This window comes from Sorex fumeus, unplaced genomic scaffold, assembly GCF_029834395.1.
Source record: "Sorex fumeus unplaced genomic scaffold, SorFum_2.1 ptg000187l, whole genome shotgun sequence".
NCBI lineage: Eukaryota > Metazoa > Chordata > Mammalia > Eulipotyphla > Soricidae > Sorex > Sorex fumeus.
The window spans coordinates 1,336,859-1,359,720 of NW_026606244.1; the positions used below are offsets into that span (position 1 = coordinate 1,336,859).

Sequence of the window (22,862 nt, forward strand, 5' to 3'; positions counted from 1 at the left end):
AGCGATCACGCGTCCCAGGCCTGGGGAGCGCGGGCCGGAACGGCGCGAGGTCGCGCGGGCCAGGCCGGCTTCCCCCAACTCCCTGCTCCCTGGGCTGCAGTTCCCGGCTCTCCCCTGCCACTCTCTAGCCCTGGGGGCTCTATGGGAACATTCTGGGAGCAGGAAAGTGGGCGAGGAGCCCCGGTTCGCCCAGGGCGGGAAGTGGCTTGGGGAGGGGACCCGCGCGCGAATGTGTGGGATGCTTTGCACCAGGACAGAGTGCTGCGTGGGGCTCACCGAGTGCCCGGAGGTGGGGGTGAGGAGGACAAGGGACAGCGAGGCGGCTGCACCCACTTACTTTTTCCTTCTCCACGAACCCCACAAAGGCTGTCCTCTCGATCTCCACGGGCTGGCCCTGTCTGTCGTAGAGGGCCAGGACGAAGTGGAAGAAGTTGGATTTCCGCAGATTGGAAGGCGGCTGCTTCTCAAAGTGGGCCCGGGCCAGACCCACCCCGCTGTAGCCAAAGATGCAGAGTTAGACGGCTGGGTCCCCCCACCCCCGCACAGCCCTCCGCAGCCCCCTGGTCACCCCTTGACACCGTGTAAATTTGCAGACATCCACATTCTCAGGTCCTCCAGACATCCAGCGGTCCCCCTCCATACCCAGCCCTGCTGAAAGACCTGGGGTGTCTCCACGGACAGCCGGGGTACAGTCCCGTCCCCAACTTGTCCCAGAGGTGTGAAAGTTTTGTTTGGGTTTTGCACAAATCAAACCCGGCGAGGGCCTGGGGCTTGGGTGTGGGGAAGGAGGTCAAGTGGCTGGCCGAGGTGAACCCGCATTAGCAGGACAAAGCCTGAACCTTGCAACCCAGAGGGTGTGGAGCAGACACCCCCACCCCCGGAATCAGCGCCTGGCTGCTCAGGGGGAAGGCGGAAGGGCCCCCGGAACACGCTGGGCCACTCGGCATCTGCCATCCTCCCGGCAGGAGGAGCTGGGATCCCTGACCTCCGGGAAGACTCTTGGGGCTGGGGGCTCCCTTTGGAATACAGCGTGAGGAGGAAAAGGATGTGAGGGTAGGACAGCTGTCAGAGCAGTCCCTTTAGGACACAGGACTGGGGTGTTTTGTTGTTGCTGCTGTTTTTGAAGACCTGTTCTGACCAAGTTTCACTGTGCCCCTGGAAAGCCTCCCTCATTTCGGAAATTCTACAGCCCAGGGCTGCCGCTGCCGGGTGAGGGGTCTGGAAGCCGGGGTGCCAGGGACACGGGGCAGCCACGGAGGAGCTGACCTGCCCACAAGGGCGCGCACGCACATACAAACACACACAGCCACAGACACAGACATGCCCCGCGCACACGCAGACTACACATACTTTCACTTCCAGACCAGTTACCCAACTCACTCTCACTACCAGCCACCCCCAGGACTGGGATCGCGGAGATGCGAACGGCCGTTGCGGACACTTGTCCCCCAGCCCCGGGAAGATGAGGATGATGTAATTACTCATCTTCCTTCTTCCCCATCTGCCCGCTCCAAAGAGTCCACAGTGCCCAGGGCAGCCAGGTCTCCCCACCGCCCCAAGCCCAGATGGTGGTCTGTGGGTTTGAGGGGAGGTCATTTCTCACTTGGGACCAGCAGTCCCCAGAAAGGCACCCCAGAAAGTTCCCCGGTCAGCCACCAAGTGCACTGTCTCCAGACCACACAAATAGCATCATCCAGGGAGCTGGGAGCAGGAGAGGGGTTCGGAGGGCCTGCGGAGAGGACACTTAGACAGCGAATTGTGAGTTAGGGGTTGCTGCTCTCCAAGTGCGGGGAGAAACACTGAACGCGAGCTAGAGAGAAAGAGACGGAGAGAGACAGGGAAGGGATACCAGCTAGGAGAGATTCTGAGGAGAGGCAGCGCAGCGGGGAAGAAGAAGGAAGAGTGAAAGGCAGAGAGAAAGGAAAGAATGAAGAAAAGGACAAAGGGAAGAAAGAAGAGAGGGAAGGGGAGAGGAAAAAGAGAAAAGAACGAGAAAGAAAGGGGAAAGAGAGAAAGGGGAGATGGGGAAAGAAGGGAGAAAGAGACAAGGGAAAGAAGGAAGGGGAGTGCGGAGAAGAAAAGTTCTGAATGGAGAGAAGAAAGAAAAGAAAGCAAAAAAAAGGAGAAAGAAGGAGAAACATCAGAGAAAGCCAGAGAGGAAAGAAGAGAAAAGAAGAAAAAAAAATAACTCGGGCGGCCAGAAAAGCAAGAGCAATCCCATAAAAATCCAGAGACAGCCAACATCATGCTGCTGAGACGCCTCTTCTGGCTTAAAACAAAATGAAAACAGTCGCAGGCGAGGCCGGGGAAGTGCCGGCCAGGCGTGGAGTCCTCGCCGGCAGCTCCGGCTCCCAGGCCACCGGCCACCGCGGCAGCGCGGCCGCCGAGCGCTGAGCCGGGCGGCGAGCGGCGCGGAGAGGAGCGGCCCGGCCCCGGCGCCGGCCCCGCCGCTGCCGCCGCCGCCCTCGGCCCCGCCGCCGGCCGCTCCCCGGCGCGGTCCCCGGCGCGGTCCCCGGCGCGGTCCCCGCGCGGTACCCACCTCTGCGCCGCCGTGTTGGCGTCCAGCACCCCGGCGCCCTGCATCCACGTCCGCACCGCGTTCATGCCGCTGCCCAGCGGCTCTTCCTTCATGCTGCTTCCACTCCGTTGGATGCTTTCCTGAATCCCAAACATGAAAACAACCTTTTCTTGCGGAAAATCTCCTCCCCCTTGAAAATATTGGGGGGGGGGAAGAAAAAAAAGGAAAGAAAAACGCCAGCCAGAGGATTTTTTTTCTCTTTTTTTCTTTTGGAGACGATGAACTCGCGCTAGAAGATCAAGGCGGACTGCGAAGCAAAAAAAAAAATTTTTTTTTTAAAAATGTAAACCTTCGCTCAAAACTGAGCGTCAACCGGAAAAAAAAAGAGAGAGACAAAAAAAGGGAAAATCCAACGAAAAGACCAAAATTGAAAAAAAAAATAGAGATGTATGCTTGGCTGTTGGGGGTTGTTTGGTTGGCTAATTTTTGGTTTGGGTGCTTTTTTTTTTTTTTGCTTTTTTTTTGTAATGATCACAGGCCGGTGGACAGGAGGGGCTGGAGTTTCCTTTTGTAGAGGTACCCTTCACTTGAAGAAACAGGAAGAAAAAAAAAAAGCAAAAAAAAAAAAAAGCCTTGATGGCAATTTAAGAAACAATAGACTCAACTCGCGCTGCCGGCTTTGCTACTTCAAGTGTCATTTTCCACAACCAGGCAAGTTTTTTCCTCGCTCCTTTTTTTTTTTTCCCCCTCTCCTCCTTCTCTCCCAACCAGAGATGTTTCTTTTCCTTTCTGTGCGTACAGATGAGGAGGACGCTGGTTGCCGGAGACAGACACCAGAAAAGGGAGAGTGGGGTGGGGGGAAGGGGAGAGAGGGAGAGAGGAAAGGGGGGGAGGGAAAGACAGAGAGAGAAAGAGAGAGAGAGGAAAGGGAGAGAAAGAGAGAGGGGTGGACCCTGCTGGAAGGAGATTCTGTTTTCTCCTTGCTAAAATAGAAGTGATTTGCAGGCTTTCCCTATGGAATCCAGTTTGACTCTCCCCAGAGCTAAACACGGGCACACTAACCCCAAAGGGAGGAGGCGGGGCCCGCGCCGCGCCGGCCCGCCCCCTCATTTGCATAACGTCATCCTTCCGCCGGGCCCCAGCCAATCGCCGCGGCCGAGCCAGCCGGCGGGCGGCGCGGGGCCCCGCGCTCCCTCATTAGCATCCCGCTCCGGGTGGGCGCTGGGGATGCGGCCAAAGTTGCTCGCAAAGTGGCGAGCGGAGCAAAGGCTGAGGCTGCGCCGGGCCGCGCCGGGTGCGGCGGGGCTGAGCTGGGCGCTTGCCCGGCCCGAGTGTGTGTGTGTGTGTGTGTGTGTGTGTGTGTGTGTCGGGGGGCCGGGGGTAGGGTGGCAGAAGGACCCCTCCCCCTCCTCCTGTCCTCCGGGACCCGACCCTGCTGGGGGGGGGAGGGCGGGGAGGTGGGGCGCGGGCCGCTGGTCCAGGTAGCAACGCCACCGCGTCCCCTGTGCACGCGCGCTCCTGGCGCAGCGGCTCTGTCCTCTCTCGGGCTAGGCCGTCCGCGGATCTGGGACGTCTGGGGGCTAAAATGTGGAGAAGCCGGGAGGGTTAAAAAAAAAAAAGCAGTATGCATGCCCCAGGTAGCCCCACCTCTTGGCCCAGGGGTGGCGGGGTGGCGAGGTTGCATGCGAAGTGGGGCCCCCACTGCGTCCCCGAGGGAGCCCGGGACCCGCGCCCTGCTCCTCCCTTTCCCCCACGGCCCCCCGGCCTCCAGCTGGAGGCCGCAGGCTGTGGGCACTGCGCTCCTCGCTCACCTACCTCTCTGGGTAATTAATCCGCGGGCTGCGTGAACGGAGCGATGAATGAGGTCTGTCACGGGGGCCGTGTCAGGGTGCATGTTAACATTTGCTCCGAGTCGCGCCCCCACCTCCCCCCCCCCCCAAGTCGTTTTTCTCTCCCGAGGAACTGCAACAATAAGGTCTCTGATGAGCTGGCGCTGGGCTGTGGGTTCCTCACCCCCACCTTTCCTTCATCGAGTTAAGATGGGGTGGGGTTGGGGTTGGGGTGGGGGGAGGCTTGGGTAAACTCTACCCAACTTCTGTCCCTGTCATGGGTCAAAAAAGAAAGAGAGATGCAGTTCCTCCCGGGAGCGGAGTGAGCATCGGAGGGAAGAAGGGAGAGGATTGTTTCCTACCTCAGACCTTTCAGCATATATGCTTGTGGCTGGCAACGGAAATAGCTAGATGTTTCTGGGTAATATGCCCCATCATTTTTTAGCAGGTTGTAACCTCTAATAAGCACATGGTGAACTTCTGTTTCATTGCCCTCAAAGGAACTCCCTGACTGCAGCCAAAACTGCTAAGGACTCCTTTGGGGACATTCTCCGCCAGAAACCCAGGTCTTCTTTCTGCAGGCCTTCCTTGGCCCACGGATGCAGAAGCGCGTGGGGCCAGAGATGGAGGAGCGTCTCACCGGGGCTTGTCCTGGTTGCACGCAGACAGGAAGGAGTTATGGGTTCCGCCCTGGGGAAAGGGGCCCCTTCGCCCGGGAGTCCGAACCAGCTGCAAGATTGTCTGGGGCCTGCGGTTTTAGGTCACTGCCCTGCAACCCGGCAGTGTTGCCCGTGTCCAGAGCAAGCCCGGGTCTTGTCCCGTTAGACCCAGGCCACTGTTTGCTTTCTTCCTGGCACTATAATTTGCGCCAAGGCCTCCTCTAAGATGCTCTGCAGAGCTTGGTCTGATCCACGAGAATCCCCCCTGCACCTTCCGGAATTACCAGCATGTAGCATGCACTGGAGGAAGCGTGTTGGGGGGTGGGGGATACTGCAGGATGCTGGGCATTCTCTTCCTTGCTAGGATTTCACTGCACGGCGGCAGCTGGGCCTGCTGGCCACTTCCGAGACCTCCATGTCAAACCACAAGGCCCACGGGGTGCCCAGAACCAGTCCCTCTCCGACTTGTTCCGAGTCCCCTTCGTCAGAGAGGAACTGGGGGCCACACAGAGCTCACTCTCCTCTCAGGAAGTTGCAGAGCCCTGGCATAAGACTCAACCTCCACGGTGCCCTCCAGTCAAGAGGGTGTGAAGTCTCTTGAAGGGGAGGCAAAGGTCAGTACCCAAGGGGTAGAAGGCCAAGGTGCCAGCGAAGGGTGGGAGGGAGCTCAAGCATTGCTTCTCTGAGGGCCAGGACCATTGAGAGAGGAAGCGCATTTCTGGGGTGTGGAAGAACAGAGAATCTGTCCAGGCATGCAGAGGGTGCAGCTTGCAGCAGATGTCCGCTCCCGGGGACCAGTCGGGGGGGAAGTCAGCAAGCAACGTCCACCACTCCCAGGCCATAGGAGGGGAGATAAAAGCGGGCCTGCATCTCTGGTGAAGACTGACGTCCAGCTAGGCCACCGGAAAGGTTTCCTAGGATGGTGTCAGCCTGCCTCAGAATCGAGCCCAGCCCTGCCGGAGCCTTTGGTCTGGGGGGGAGGTTTGTGCTTCTCTTTGGGTTTTCTCACCCAGGAATGAAGGCTTCAATAGGAAGGAAGCAAGGAGGAAAGAGAGAGCTGCATCTCTCAGGGCCACAGAGTGAGAGCCTTTGGAGGCTCTCGGCTGCTGGGGACTGAAACAACAATTGCAGTTAAACTTGGGGGAACGTCCTTACTTTCCAGTCTTCAGTTCCATGCACTTAGCAGGCCTGCCAAGGCAACTAGAAACTTTGTGATGGTGACTGGCTTTATCCTTTGCACTACATTGTTGCATCTCCCTGCCTAGGTAGTTGCCTGAGGGTGTAGTTAAATCTGATGTGACTTCAGGGTGCAGCTGTGTGTGTTGGGGGGTGAGGGAGGGGGCAGAGGGATCAGAAAGGGGTCAGAAATGCAGGCACCGAAGCGCTTGGTGGGACTGGGACCTCTGGTTCGAGGCAAACCCTGTTACAAATGTTTTGAAAACTCCTGACTTGGGATAGATGATGATAGGAAGAGAAAGAAAAAAAAAATGGAAAAAAGGAGAGAGGGAGGAAGGGAGGAAGGAAGGGAGGAAGGAAGGAGGAAGACAGGGCAGGGCTGTAGCTGTGTGTTAGAACTGCTTCCCTGGTGGGGGGAGCACTCAGAGGGGAAGGAGCACTCTCCTCCAGAGTCTAGAGTGCTAGGTCTCTGGCTGAGCCTCTCAGAGTTTCCCCCTGAGGTTCGGTTAGGGCTAGGGGTCCCCCACTGTCACACCTTTCCCCGCTGCAGCTGGAATGACAAAACCGAGAGCTCCAACTTCTCCCAATTTCGAAGGCTCACCCCGGCTATCCCCCTTAGGATGTTCATTTTCCTTTCCAGTAACTTCCCTAGGGGCGGGGTGTGCAGCTTAAAACACACCTCCACCCCCTTCCAAAAAAAAAAAAGTAGGAACCATATAAATGCACACACACACACACACACACACACACACACACACACACACACACACTGGACAGGGAAGGCTCTGGGAAAGAGAAAAATCCTTTCTGCTCTTCCGCCCCCATGAGGCCAGGCCTGGGACATGTCGCTGAGAATATGCCGGTCTCTATTGCCCCTCAGCCAGAGAGGACGAGGACCCATTTCCACCCCCGCCACTGGCCTGAGGTCCCCGCGCCTGACTCAGGTCTCCTTCATGCTGGAGGGACTTGTGGGGTAGAAGGGCCCCGGGAAGGCGCCCAAGGAGCCCAGTTCCACTTGTAGATGGCAGCAGCCCAGGCTCACACAGGGCCCCTGAGAGCAAAGCTTGGGGCTGGGCTGCCCAGGGACAGTACCTGGGTATTTCCGACCCCCACCATCGTACTTGGGGAAGGCAGGGGCTGCGTGGGAAATGATCTGCCTACCACACACACACACACACACACACATACACACACACACACAGAGGCTCAGTTGTCCCTGGTCAGAAGCATAGGGAAGGGTGTGAGTGCAGGTGTGTGTGTGTGTGTGTGTGTGCATGTGTGTGTGTTGGGAAGGGGATCTCTCTCCCTCTCTCTCTCTCTCTCTCTCTCTTTCTCTCTCTCTCTCTCTCTCTCTCTCTCTCTCTCTCTCTCTCTCACACACACACACACACACACACACACACACAGACTCAGTTGCCCCGGCCAGAAACATAGGGAAGGATGTGAGTGCAGGTGTGTGTGTGTGTTGGGAGGGGATATCACACACATACACACACACACACACACACACACACACACACACACACAGAGGCTCAGTTGCTCCTGACCAGAAGCAAAGGGAAAGGGTGTGTGAGCAGGTGTAAGGGCTGGTAGCCTGGGAGTCTCTCAGCCTCCACATCTGCTAAGCGGCTCTTCCAATCAGCCGCCTCTCCCAGTCTGGTGAAGCCTTGGGTGTTTCCGGCACACTGAGTCCCAAGGGCTGACCGGGAACACCAGCGATACCCAGGTGAGGGCACACACCTCAACCCCTGTTTGGTGGGGGAAGGGCCCTTGACCTGTCATCACTAAAGACAGAAGAAAACCCCAGCCACTGTGAGCGGGAAAACACAGCCTGAGGCTGCCCCAGAGGGGTCCCCTGAGTGGGGGAGGGCAGAGGTGGGTCAGGAGATGCCCACTCCCTGAGCCTTGGGAAACCCTCTAGCACCTAAGAAGGCTGACTGGGAGGAGCAGGGAGCAGGGAAGAGTGGAAGGGAGGAGGTTAGCAGAGGAGACAGAGATGGGGGTGAAATGCAAGGCACTGGGGGGTTGGGGGCGGGGCTTATCCCCGAGGGCGATTCTCTGTATAATTCTTGGAATTATTACATAATTCTTGGATTTATCCAGAGAAGAATCCCTGAGAGATCTTGGATGGCCACATCTCATGGGGCTGGGGAGCTTCCTCAACATACATCGACGTTTGCGCGCCCAGAGCCGCGTGACATATCCGCGGGCCTGTGATGGACAAGAAGCGCGTGTGTGTGCGCGCGCGCGCGTGCGCCCTGCGCGAGTGGACGGCGTGTCCTCGGGGGGCACGTGGAGGCCACTGTTGCCAGCGAGTTCGCGAGTGCTGGCAACGGTAAAACGTTCCGTTGCTTGGGAGTGCGGGCGCGAGCAAGTCCGTCTGTGAGCGCGCGTGGGAACTGGCCGAGCCCCGAGCTCCAGTGGACAGGACAGCGGAGTGCGGCTGGAGTGCCGCCCGGCGCACGCCCAGGGCCCGCGGGAGCAGGGAGCAAGCCCCCAGGAGCGGGCGTCCGGCTCGGTTCGGGATAGCGGGGTTTTGGGGGGGACATCCAGGTGGGCTCCTCTGGCGGCCGGGGCTGCCCGCACCCCCCCAGTCCGCTGGACAGCGCACGCCCCGCAGGGTTCCTCGACGACAGTTGCTCTGCAAAGCGCGCCCCCCGCACCTCCCAGGCTCTTGACTTATGCGTTCGTGTTCCTGATCGCCGCCGTAGTCGGGGGAGACTCTAGGGGGTGGCACCAAGCGCCCCCCCCCCCCCCGCCCACCTCCGACGGCCCCACCGCGCCCTTTGGAGACCGCCAGGGCGCGCGGGCGCGGGACTCGGCTTTGCGTGGAGCCACAGCGCCACCGTGCGGCCCCTTTGCACCCCAGGCCTCCAGGTGCCCCCACACGGGTTCTCCTGAGCTCCCGCGCCCCTGTCTCCCTCCCTCCCTCCGACAGGACTCTTGGACCCTCGCCCCTGGCTCCCCAAAATGCGCATCACCACCTGCCCACATGCTCCCCAATACCCCTCAGCTGGAAGGTCCCTTCCAGAGATTCCCACACACACACTCACCCTTTAACCCTAGTGTCCTGGGGGGCGTGTCCATCCACCACTGGGCAGGAAACCGTGTTCAGGGTCTGATAACGGGAGCTCCCCCACAACCACGAATTCCGCGTACAGCAGCGACAACAATGAAACGTTGGTTTCATGGGGGATACCTGAGAAAATCCACCCCTCCCTTTTTTTTGTTTTCTTTTTGGGTCACACCCAGTGATGCAACGGAATTACTCCTGGCTCTGCACTCAGGAATCACTCCTGGGGGTGCTGGGGCGAGGAAGGAGAGGCCCTTTTGTGGAAAGACAAAGAAGCTAAATGATAATATATATATATAGAGAGAGATAAATATAGATATATAGATACACACACACACACACACACACACACACACAAGCTCACATCATTCAACCTTTAAAATGGCCCCTGACAAAATAGAACAATCTTCACACTGTTTCCTCTATGGATACTTTCTTTGGAGCATTTTCAACAGTTTTCATAACAGACAATACAAAAATATTATTTGTTTTGCTTGGATTGGGGATGGAAACATCCCAAATTTGGTGGTGGGAAGGTGTAATAATGATGGTGGGATTGGTGTTTGAATCATAGGTAAAGGTAAGGTAAAAGGTAAAGGCCCTCCCGTTGTTCGTCGATTTGCTCGAGCGGGCCCAGTAACGTCTCCATTGGAGATTTTGTTGTTACTGTGTTTGGCGTATCGAATACATCACAGGTAGCTTGCCAGGCTCTGCCGTGCGGGCGAGATACTCTTGGTAGCTTGCCGGGCTCTCCGAGAGGGGCGGAGGAATCGAACTCGTGTTGGCCATGTTGGCCGCTTGTAAGGCGAACGCCCTACCGCTGTGCTATCTGTAATCAAATATTGTGAACCACCTTATAAAATAAAAAAAAAATTAAAAAAAAGCTAAATGGTAGAGCCCGCTACTCCCCTGAGCGTGTGCCCCCAAACTGCAGGGACTCCCCTCCATTAAGTGGCCTGACAATGAGGCTCCACACTGAGCTCAGTGTAAGAGTACCTCCTCACCTCTGTACTAAGTACTACCGTGTGTGTGTGTGTGTGTGTGTGTGTATTTTCACACCTGCCCAGGTGCTCAAAACTTAGATCTGCCTTGTCTGGCTACTTCTTAGTTTACTGTTCAAGTCTCAGTTTAGAGCCGATGCCACGGTCTGTGCCAAGTGTTCTCATCCTCTCCTTCCGTGTCCTCTGCAAAACTACGCCTGTGATTTACCCCCCAGCTGCCAAAGCAGAGAAGCTGCTGTCTGCTGCCCCATCGCCTCCCCTCCAGGGCATCTTACAGACCCCCTCGGCACCCCACCCGCAGCGAGATCACCTAAGCAGCCACCTTGATGGGGAAGCACCAGGAGTCTGCCCTCTCACTGGGCACTGTGTCCTACTCGGATGCGCCGCAGGGACACCAGAGACACCTGATGTTCAGGGAATCCCTAGCCATCGCTTTACAAACAATGGAGTACACAGGACACAGAGCTGAAACACCCCTTCTTCGCCATGCAGAATTCGCCAGGCGCCCCTCCTCGAACAACCTGATCTCACTATCTCATCATTTACTTCCTTCCCAGACACAGACAGCACCTGACAGGTTTCACGTGTGCAGCTGCGGTGCTAGGGTTGCCCTGCTTGGCTGTGACGGTGGAAGGGGCAACCGGAGACAAAACTGACCGCTGAGCCAGCAAGCTCCAGACTCTCAAACTCCTTTCCTCCGGCTTTATACATTGTTACCCAGAATGACTTCAAGATGCTAAAAGTGTTCTTTAATTCTGGAAAGTAGAAAACACACACACACACACACACACATACACACACACTAACCTTCTTTTTTCCTTTTTATTTAGGGGAACATTCAGAGTTTGTGTACTTTGCACCCAAACACCCATCACCTCTTGAAACACTATCGATTACTCATCCATTAGATGCTTAAAAATAAGCATCAGTGGGACTGGAGTGATAGCACAGTGGGTAGGGCATTTGCCTTGCACGCGGCCAACCCAGGTTCAACTCTCAGCATCCCATAGGGTCTCCTGAGCTACCGCCAGGAGTGATTCCTGAGTGCAGAGCCAGGAATAACCCCTGTGCATCGTCAGGTGTAACCCAAAAAGCAAAAAAAAAAAAAATGCATCAGAGCAAGTAAACGGTACTTCCCAAAAAGGAACCAATGAGTTTGTTTAAACTTAATCCAGGGGCTGGAGCAATAGCACAGCGGGTAGGACGTTTTCCTTGCACACAGCCAACCCGTGTTCAATTCCCAGCATCCCATAAGGTCCCCTGAGCACCGCCAGGAGTAATTCCTGAGTACAGAGCCAGGAGTAACCCCTGTGCATTGTCGGGTGTTGTGACCCCCCCAAAAAACACCTTAATCCAGACCTTCAAACACTCCCCACCGGAGGCCAAGCTTTAAGGGGCCAGTGCACCTTAGTCCACCCTCGGAGCGATGCAAGTGGAAACAAACTTTTCTGTCTGACTGGGCAACAACTTTTCTATGAAAACATTTCAGAAGATCGTTGACCAGGAGAATCATGCCATGAAGTGATTTCTCAGAGACACAAAGCCAAAAATAAATCTGTGAAAGGAAGAAGTGTGCCTCCCTACACGGTTGTGTTTGAGCTGTCCCGGTGACTAACCCCCAGTGCCAGCCAGTCCCTGAGGCACGGTTCACCTTCTGTGATTCGGACGTTTGTGCCTGGAACAAATCGATGTGCTGCCAGGATTTGCTTGTGCACCTCAGGGCTGCGTCCCCCCTAATTGGGGAGCGTTCAGACTAATGGTGGGACACACGGACTTTTGGACAGTCTGTGTAGTTGATTCTACTTTTTCTTTTTAAAACTTCTGGTGAGGACAGCACAATCCTGGTTTCTTTTCTTGCAGGAGTCCAGAAAGGGCATTTGGGTACGACCTGTACTTGCTTCTGTACACAAGCACGGGGTCTTCCATGCAAGAAAGGGGGTCTTGCCCGAACATGATGGCCACTCAATGCCTCTTTTGCAAACCACAGCACCCAAAAGGAGAGAGAGAACAAAAGGGAATGCCCTGCCACAGAGGCAGGGTGGGATGGGGGGGGACAGCGGGGAGGGATACTGGGATCCGTGGTGGTGGAAAATGGGCACTGGTGGAGGGATGGGTATTCGATCATTGTATAACTGAAACCCAAGCACAAAAATTTGTAAATCTACAACTGTACCTCATGGTGTTTCACTAATAAAAATCTAAAAAAGGGGGGGGGGGGGTCTTGCAACATGAGTGACACACTTGTCTGCTTCCCAGTCCCCATCTCTCAGGCTCTGAAGGAGTGCAACCCCCTGGCCTGAATCTCTGCCAAGATAATCCAGCATGGAGATCCCCCCACTTTTTTTTGCTTTTTGGGGTCACACCCGGTGATGCACAGAGGTTACTCCTGGCTCATGCACTCAGGAATTACTCCTGGTGGTGCTCAGGGGTCCATATGGGATGCTGGGAATCGAACCCGGGTCGGCCACGTGCAAGGCAAATGCCCTACCCGCTGTGCTATCACTCCAGCCTATACATCATCTTCTGTGTCTGCCAGTCCTCGGGGCTCTGTGTGGCAGCAGAGCCCAGCCTCTCCTTTCTATACCTGCGAAGAGAACTCATCTTTCCTTCTCTTCATGCGGACAAAGTGAACATTCTTCTAAAGTGAAAGGCAAACGCTCCCGTGTTCAAGTCAATGGAATGATCAGACAATGAAATTATTCACCCCAGAAGCATTGCCCTATTTTCCTCCTCAATTCATGCATTTCCTGGGGGTCAAAGTATCACTTGGAAAACTCCTGAAAGAGGGAAAACCAGGGAACTGGAGAAATTCTTGGAAAGAAATCTCCAGAGCATTGCTGGACCTCTCCAGTTCCAGAGGGGAAAAGGGCTTCTGTCCTCTGGCAAATGCCCAGTGAAGGGTTTTGTGGGCTCTGATTTAGGAGAGAATTTATTAGCAACTGTGTTTCTGTAAGTTCAGACTGAAGGTGGGGAAAGCTGGCTTATCGACCGGTGTGCAAGGAACAGGGCCTAAGGAACAGAATTTCATTTTTCTTTCTTTTTTTTTTAATTTTTGGGTCACACCTGGCGATGCTCAGGGGTTACTCCTGGCTCTGCACTCAGGAATTACACCTGGCGGTGCCCAGGGGACCATATGGGATGCTGGGAATCGAACCCTGGTCGGCCACGTGCAAGGCAAACGCCCTACCTGCTGTGCTATCACTCCAGCCCCTCTTTTTTTTTTTTTACTTTTTACTTTTTTTTTAATTTTTGGGTCACACCCGCCGATGCACAGGTGTTATTCCTGACTCTGCACTTAGGAATTAATCCTGTTGGTGCTTGAGGGACCATATGGGATGCCGGGGATCGATCCCCGTGTCGGCCGTGTGCAACGCAAATGCCCTCCCCGCTGTGCTATTGCTCCAGCCCCAATTTTCATTTCTCTTGCCCGTCCTTCCTTCACGTGGAAAATAAGAGCCAAGACTAACTCCTGAGGATGTCAACCAGCTTTTTTTTCCTTTTTTTTTTTTGGAGGGGGGGTCGCCCTCGGTGATGCTCAGGGATTGCTCCTGGTTCTGCACTCAGGAATTACTCCTGACAGTGCTTGGGGGACCCTATGGGATGCCGGGGATCGAGCCTGGATCGGCTGCATGCAAGGCGAATGCCTTTCCCGCTGTGCTATGGCTCCAGTCCTATTAACCAGTTTCTGGGCTTAGCCCTATGGTGTCTGGGTAGAAAATGTTTCCAGCAAAGTTACAGTCCTGTAGTCTTCCTGTATTTCTGTCTTCACTGCTTCACGTCTCACTCTAATCCGTTCATGCTGACCCCAGGGCCACACAACTGCCTCTTCAGCAAGGTGCGAGCTTCTTTGATTCTCTTTATTTTTTTCATGTGAGAATCTGCCACAAAGCAGTCTGTGTGGATTGGGAGCCAGATTAAAAACACTGTCATTTTCTGGTCCCGAGGAAGAAATCTGCTTCTACCATGGAGGAAGCTTCTCTTCAGGTTTCATGATTAGATCACCTACAGATTTTCCGTTGAGAGTTTTCCAGGAAGCTTTGGTGAGGAAGGATTGATGGTGTGACAGTGCTGTCAGGTGAAATCGCTGCTCTCTGACCCTTCCTCTTTGTGTGGCCACGTGCAAAAGGACACTCCCGCCACCTTCACTGTGTGGAGAGTGACTGGCAGTTGGCAAAGTGATGTCACGCGAGTTACTGCCTAGCCCACCCCCCAACCTAAACAAACCAGAGGCCATGACCCCCTCCACCCACACACATCCACCCCATGGGCAGGGCTGTCTGGATTTGCCTGGGTTCCTTGGCTGGCGTATCAGGGTGTGTGTCAAGAACCAGCCTTGTGGGGCTGGAGAGATAGCACAGTGGGTAGGGCGTTTGCCTTGCACGCGGCCGACTCAGGCTTGATTCCCAGCATCCCTGAGCACTGCCAGGACTAATTCCTGAGTGCAGAGCCAGGAATAACCCCTGGGCATCGCCAGGTGTGACCCAAAAAGATAAAAAAAGAAGAACCAGTCTTGTCTGTGACACTGAGACAGCTGCTTCTGGCCACTGGACCAGAGGGCAGATGGGTCAGGCACGGGGCACAGGCGGGGCTGGGCACTGGTCAGCAGGCACGAAGAGAGGGCAGCTCTCTTCTTTGGGAGCCGGCGAAGACTGGCGTTTTCTTCAGGGGCACTTGGTCCCTCAGCCAGACAAGGCTGACGGCAGACCCCACCCCCAAAACACACAACCCGGGGTCCTTACGAGCAGATATGCTTTGCTGAGCTGCAGCAGACGATGCCGGCCCACAGTGGGATGTGTGATTTTCACTGAAAGTCTGTTGTCCACCGGTCCCTCGCCCCATACCAAAGGCAGACTTCCGCCCAAGCCAGATCTTTCTGTGGGGTAATGCTGGTAAACTGAAGTTTTGGGTGCAGGGACCTTATTTTTCGGTGCCAGAGATCAAGCCCAGTCCTCCACACATACAAGGTATGAGCTGCGTCCCTGAGCAAACTCCCTGCTCCCCACCCCATCCCCTACCACACACACACACACACACACACACACACACACACACACACACACCTTCTCGAAAGAAACCAGTATCCTAATCCCCTTGGATTTGAGTTCACCAGGGTAGCAGTGGAAATCAATCCCGTATGGACAGAACTCTTCAATATCTGGGGAACCAATTTACAAGTTGATGAAGAAGAGAAGGCCCACCGAGTGTCAAGGAAGCAGTAATGAAATACTCCCCGTGACGGTGTTTGGTGGGAACTAGATCGCCACTGAAATGTCATCATGGGTCTGGGTTCAATGCGCTTGGGTTCTCCGGGGCATAGCATGTCAATTGAATTATGTCCCGTCCATTCTTTTACCATTTCCGTTCCTGAAAGGGCACAAACCCACTTTCCAGGTTCATGGCGGTTAGTTAGATAAAGAAATCTTTTCTTTCTTTCTCTCTCTCTTTTTTTTTCTTTTTGGGTCACACCCAGATATTCTCAGGGGTTACTCCTGGCAGTGCTCGGGGGGGGGGGGGGTCATATGGGATGCTGGGAATCGAACCTGGGTTGGTCACGTGCAAGGCAAACTCCTACCCACTGTGCTATCGCTCCAGCCCCAAGAAATCCTTCCAACATTAAATCCACTTCTATCCCTTCCTCATCAGCGCGTGATAAATAAGAATGGCTGTTGAACAGGGTAACTTCTCAGTAACTGTACTTCAAACCGTAATGCCCAAAAGGAAAGAGAGAATGATGAGAAGTGTCTGTCACAGAGGTAGGCTGAGGGGGTGTGGGGATGGCGGGAGGGAAACTAGGGACATTGGTGGTGGGAAATACATGCTGGTGGAGGGATGGGTGTTGGAGCATTGTGTGACTGAAACCTGATCGTGAACAGCTTTGTAATTGTGAATCTCATGGTGATTCAATAAAAATAAGTATTTTTATAAAGAAAAACAATAAATTAAACTAAAAAAAAATAACTGTTGAGAGGACAGCTGGTGTGACTCAAGACACACACACACACACACACACACAAAACAGAATAACTCTTTTGTCACTATTCACACAAACTAAAATCAGATCCTGGAAGTTTTCTATTGGCCTCTATCTTAATAACCCAGAAGAATCTGACTATGCTTCCCTTTATATGATTATCATTTCGATTCTTCTTTTTTTTAAAAGAAAAAAAAAAGAACTTAGTTTGTGCGGATGAGGGAGAGCTCAAAGGTCTATCCCCAAGCTTGGTCCCCAAGCAGTGTCAGAAGCAACACTCTGAGCTTGAAGCCAAGCACCACTCAGCACCCACTGAGCACCACCAGTTACGGCCCCCAAATAAAACAAAACTGAGCCGTTTTTTTCCCCCTGAGATGTTGGGATGATGCCCATGATTGACCGTGGTGCATTGGAGATCTCCTCCTTGCGACTCCAGATGACTCCAGCACCCTGTACGGTGCCGGGACCATACCCAGAGCCTGACACCTGGGACCTATATGTTCTACCACTCAGGTCCCTATTTTTAAAATTTTTTCCTCCCCACCACCAAAAATTTTTTCTCCCATTCTTTTTTATTTTTTTTCCTTTTTTGGGGGGTCACACCCAGAGATACACAGGGGTTACTCCTGGCTCGTGCACTTGGGAATTATTCCTGGTGGGGCTCGGGGGACCATATGGGATGCTAGGAATTGAACCCGGGTCGGAAGCGTGCAAGGCAAACACCCTACCCACTGTGCTATCACTCCAGCCCTTTCTCCCATTCTTATTTATTATAATAAACTTTCCATTTCACTGAATTACACTGGTAAAATGGTAGGTTATGGAGCCAGAGGAACAGTACAGCAGGAAGGGTGCTTGCCCTAGCATGTGGCCAACCCGGGTTCGATCTTTGGCACCCCATAGGGTCCCCCAAGTCCCGCCAAGAGTGATCCCTGAGTGACCCCAGAGTAAGCCCTGAGCACTGCCAGGTGTGACGCAACCACCTCCACCCCCAGAAAGAAACCCACTCCCACTATTTTTCTTTTAGTTTTTGTTAGTCTGGGAGGGGTCACACTCAGCGATGCTCAGGGGTGCCTCCCGGCTCTGAGCTCAGGAATCACTCCTGGCAATGTGCAGGGGACCATACGAGGTGCTGGGGATCAAACCCGAGTCGGCCACATGCTGGGCAAATGCCCTTCCCGCTGGACTATTGTTGCTCCAGCCCCCCACTCCCACTACTGAATGCTGGGTAATCCTGAGGCAAGTTGGCTAACCTCTCTGAACCTCAGAGAACTTGTCTGGAAAGCTGGGCTATACTTCATTATGCACTGGGCAATAATTCAATAATTCCATCATTCCACTACATTTCTGTTTTGGGGGGTGGCAGGTGTTTGAGGGCCACACCTGGGACCATGTGGCAGCAGCTCAGGCCGGCATGCCAAGCCTGTTCTCGGCCCATTGAGCTACTCTCCAGCCCCAAACACCCGCATCTTTCTCCCTGCGATCACCATGTGTCACACGAGGGGGCACCTCTAAAATGAACCCCTTCAGGTGGGCGCCCCGCTTATCTGGAAGGAGTTCTGCAGAACCGGGGGCAAGATGCATAGTCCCACAAGGATGTAGGGGGTGGAGGGTAGTTAAGATAGAGGAGGGTCAGGTCTGGAGTGATAGCACAGTAGGGAGGGCGTTTGCCTTGCACGCTGCCAACCCAGGTTCAATCCCCGGCATCCCATAGGGTCCCCCGAGCACGCCAGGAGTTATTCCTGAATGCAGAGCCAGGAGGAACCCCTGAGCATTGCTGGATGTGACCCAAAAAGCAAAAAAAAAAAAAGATAGAGGTGGGTCCATTATGACAGCAGAGTTGGAAATGATCACTCTGGACAAGAACTGAATTTTGGAAGTATGTAAAGGGCTTGAGTGATAGCACAGTGGTAGAGCGTTTGCCTTACACATGGCCGGCCTGGCCGAGCCGAGTTCAATTCCTCTGCCCCTCTCGGAGAGCCTGACAAGCTACCAAGAGTATCTCGCCTGCACGGCAAAGCCTGGCAAGCTCCCCGTGACATATTCGACATGGCAAACACAGTAACAACGAAGTCTCACCATGGAGATGTTACTGGGCCAAATGGGAGGACAGTGCTACAGTAAAGGATACTCATAATAACCTTTCAGCATCTGTATTGCAAACCTTAATGCCTAAAATGAGAGCGGGGAGGCAGTGCCTGCCAGAGAGGCAGCAGGTGGGGATGGAGGGTGGGAGGAAAACTGGGGACACTGGTGCTGGGAAATGTACACTGGTGGAGGGACGGGGGTTGGAGCACTGTGACTGAAACCCTATCATGAAAGCTTTGTAACTGTATCCCAGGGTGACTCAATTAAAAACCCAACCAAAACAATGTTTCGTTTTTACTGCACAAGTTTCTCTGCCCGTCAGCCCACACCCTTTCTGTCCCTTTGTCCCCTCTGAAGACAGGGGCAGCGGGGGTCGGAGGGTGTAGTTCATGCACCTGTCCACCCTCAGCCAGTTCGAGAAGTTCACAGCCACCGTCAAACAAGCAAGCAGGGAAGGAACGAGTGTGAGCGATGCAGTGTGGGTCCCTCAGGCCCCCTGAGCCCACCCGCCCAGACCACCAGAGACGGTGACTGAGCCTGTGCGTGATGACGTGGCTCCCTATAGGACCTCGGGCCTGGGGACACAGACCAGGCCGCCTGTTTTGCTGGGTGACAGCCCTCAGAATCCTTTCCCCGCAGACACACCAAGCCCGCCCCACTGTCTGGGAGCACTGTCTCAGGGGGGCCTGAGCCAAACCGGGAGAGACAGAAAAACAAAACCAACTCTTCCTGAGACAGACGCGGGCTACTGCCCGGCACCCAGATTGGGGTTCTGAGGCTTCTGAAATCTTCGCCACCTTCCCCTCTGGAAACGTTATTTGTTGAGGGGAGGGGGGAAACAATTAATCTCAGGATGAGTCATTTGTCACCATTCTGGGTGAGTTTCCCTGAGTTTCAGATTTTCCCATTACAAAAGGAAAATGAGAAGAAAATATATATATGTATATGTCCTAGATAACACTGAGGAAGACGCCTCCTTGTCTTAATTGCCTTTCTATTTCAATCAAGGAAGGCATTTAATTATTTCTGCATGACAGTCTATCTCTCCCTCTCTCTCCTTCCTCTCCTCTCTCTCTCCTCTCTCCCTCCCCCCCCCCTCTCTCAGATGATCTTTCCCAGGTGACTTAGCCAAATCCGTGAAAGTCTCTGCCAATGCATATGCCACACTGAACATGCCCGTTTCTTCTGCCTGGGCACAAGCTGCCTTCCTCCAGCTGCGGCTCCCAGAGACCCCTCAGTGGATCTGCACACGGGAGCGGGTCTCTCCCCGACAGGGCACCGAGAAGTGAGACGGTGTGTGGCGTCTTCCCCCTCCGGGCCAACCTGGAAGATGTTACTGCCTCACCCTGGTTGATGCCATCCCAGAGAAATACCGGGCAGCCCCGGGAGCCTTGAGCCATCTGCCCCGGAGGGGGACATCCCAATATGGCAAGGAAGTGAAAAGGGACAAGGGGCAGCCCCAGTGCCCTGGGTCCTAGAAGGCCCCTGGGCTGGCTTGCCAGTCCCTACCACCCCCTGCTCCCTAATGACAAACCCCTCACCACCGCCATGAACACTCACGAAGGAAAGAATGTCTGTGAGCATCCCACCTCGTTGGAGTCTGGAGGTGGAGGATGAGCAGGTGTGTGCAGAGTCTACACCCCAACCAAGCGGCAGCAGAACTGCGGGACCGAGTGCAGAGAGAAGCACCTGGCGTGTGAGCCATGCCCCCTTCCGAGGGCCCCCTCGAAGGGGATTCTGAAACGCGCAGGGGCATGCTTGAGTGGGCGCAGGCCTTGTTCACAAGGACCCTCAGGGTGCCGGGAGTCCAACCCTCATGTCCCGCCATGCATGCCGTCCACCCCTGACCACCAGGATTCTGGCAGGGCGAAGTGGGGAGGGGAGGCTGGAGCCCCTCTCCCAGGGGGCCTTAGGGTTTGGTTTTGGCAGTGCTCATGGCACCATCTGCAGTGCCAGGGATTGAACAGGGGTTAGCAACGAGCCATGCTGGTGCCTTAACCCAGACACTATCTTTTGGTCTCCTGCAAGAGGAACTGGTGGATCCAACACTTGGTGTGGGGTGAGGAGGGCCATGGGGCCAGGGCTGAAAGTGGGGCCTTGTGCATGCAAGACCTGCACCCCACACAAACACCCCAAGTTGTTTCCCAGACCCCCACAAGGGCTTTTGAACTCGACAACCTGGAACCGCAAAGCAGTAAGAATACAGCAAGGCCTGAATCACCTTCCATGCTGTTTCGCTGTAATATTGATGAGAAAACCAAGGTCAGACAAAGATGCTAGACAGCCCACTTCCCTTGGGCCCCATGTCCCCGCCAGGTCCAGTTCCCAAGAACCCGGTAATGACATCACGTGCACTTGTACCTTCGGACTAAACTGTTTGAAGTTCAGGTTAAGACATTTGTCTTAGGAAGAGAGCATAAAATGACTCACCCTAGCCACGCCCTGAACCCCCGCACCAGGCTGTTTTATTCAGGGAAACCTGCAGGGGGAAGGTGAGTTCCCCTCCCCACCCCAAGGACCCAGCCCCGGCAGCTGAAAACCTCCAGAACATGTGACATCTCATACCTCACACCACTAATATTCCAAGAGTAGTGTACCACATTTGATGGGGTTTAAAGTAAAAGGCAGGGGCTGGAGAGATAGCACAGCGGGTAGGGCATTTGCCTTGCACGCAGCCGACCCGGGTTCGATTCCCAGCATCCCATAGGGTCCCCCGAGCACCACCAGGAGTAACTCCTGAGTGTAGAGCCAGGAGTAACCATGGTGCATCGCCAGCTGTAACCCAAAAAGCAAAAAAAAAAAAAAAAAAAAGTAAAGGGCAACCAATCTTAGAGGGAAATATATTTTTACAGATATATATATATGTATACGTATATATGGGCTGGAGCGATAACACGGCTGTAGGGCGTTTGCCTTGCGCGCCGCCAGCCTGTCTGAGCTGGGTTCGATTCCTCTGCCCCTCTCAGAGAGCCCGGCAAGCTATCGAGAGCATCTCACCCGCACGGCAAAGCCTGGCAAACTCCCCGTGGCATATCAATATGCCAAACACAGTAACAAGTCTCAAAATGGAGACGTTACTGGGACCACTCCAGCAAATCGATGAACAGTGAGGAGGACAGTGACAGTGACATATATATATGTGTGTGTGTGTATATATGTGGATATATATATATATATATATGCCACACTCCAGGCTGAGCCTCACGCATGAATGAAGTCCCACGGAACCCAGATAATGCGAAACTTTGTAACCTTGGACTCTGGACTCAACGGGACCCGGAACAGAGATCCTCTGCTAATCCCGCCTGCACGGCAGAGCCTGGCAAGCTACCCTTGGGATATTCGATATGCCAAATACAGTAACGACAGTAGGTCTCATCCCCCTGACCCTGAAAGAGTCACCAGTCATTGGGAATAGACGAGTAAGAAGAGGCTGCTAAAATCTCAGGGCTGGGAGGAATAGAGATGTTATTGGCACTCGCTCGAGTATTTTGATGACCAACAGGATGACAGGGATACAGTGATATATAAACATGCGCTCAACCTTTAACAATATGTTAGTAATCACTTATAGGAGGGCTTAATGGCCCCTGGGTAGAATACAACAATCCTCACGCACTTTCCTCTAAGAAGACTTCTTTTGAGCATTTTCAGTGTTTTGGAGTGATAGCACAGCGGGTAGGGTGTCTGCCTTGCACGCAGCCAACATGGCCGACCCGAGTTCGACTCCTCCGCCCCTCTCGGAGAGCCCGGCAAGCTACCGAGAGTATTCGATATGCCAGACACAGTAACAACAAAGTCTCCAATGGAGACGTTACTGGGCCCGCTCGAGCAAATCAATGATCAACGGGAGGGCCCTTACCTTTACCTTTACCTTTTTTTTATAAAGTAAACAATACCAAATAAATTATTTCAGTTGTGCTTTGGGGCAGGGGTTGCGGGTTCAGGATGGAAACTCCCAAAATATGATGGTGGGAAGGTGTAATGGTGGTGGGATTGGTGTTCTAATATTGAACGTAATCAAATATTGTGAACTACTTTATAAAAATAAAATTAAATTAAATGGAAAAATACAGAACATCTGGTATTTGATCATTTCTATACAGTGAAAGCAATCTTATGGAATTGCTTTCAAGTAGGGAAAACTGTAACAAACATGTATTAATTAAATGTTATTTGCATTTTATGTAAATTATCCTGGATATTAGTTTCATATAATATTTTATCACTATCAAACTCTATCCTCTACTCCATTTTTTCTTTATTTTGCTTTTTTGGGTCACACCCAGTGATGCTCAGGGGTTACTCCTGGCTCTGCACTCAGGAATTACTCCTGGTGGTGCTCGGGGAACCATATGGGATGCTGAGGATCGAACCCGGGTCGGCTGCATGCAAGGCAAGCACCCTACCCGCTGTACTATCGCTCCGCCCCCTCCACACTCCATTTAAAAATATATATATAAATAAATTCTTGTATCTAAAAAAAAAAGACATTTCTCTTAGTCTTCACATTCACCTTCAAAGAGCACAGTTATTTTGAGTATTTT

General features: G+C 53.8%; 1 protein-coding gene across 4 annotated transcripts in view; it reads right to left on the reverse strand.

The window, feature by feature from the left end:
• The window catches only part of EBF1 (EBF transcription factor 1), a 400,167-nt gene extending 396,618 nt beyond the window's left edge, over nucleotides 1-3,549 (reverse strand). For all 4 annotated transcript variants that reach the window (XM_056107979.1, XM_056107978.1, XM_056107977.1 and 1 more), the window contains exons 1-2: nucleotides 2,540-3,549; nucleotides 338-494 (exon numbers count right to left, since the gene is read on the reverse strand). In XM_056107979.1, the coding sequence (XP_055963954.1) occupies nucleotides 338-494; nucleotides 2,540-2,673 (291 nt within the window). In that variant the 5' untranslated portion in view covers nucleotides 2,674-3,549. The remainder of the gene's footprint in view (nucleotides 1-337; nucleotides 495-2,539) is intronic.
• Nucleotides 3,550-22,862: the final 19,313 nt, after the last annotated feature.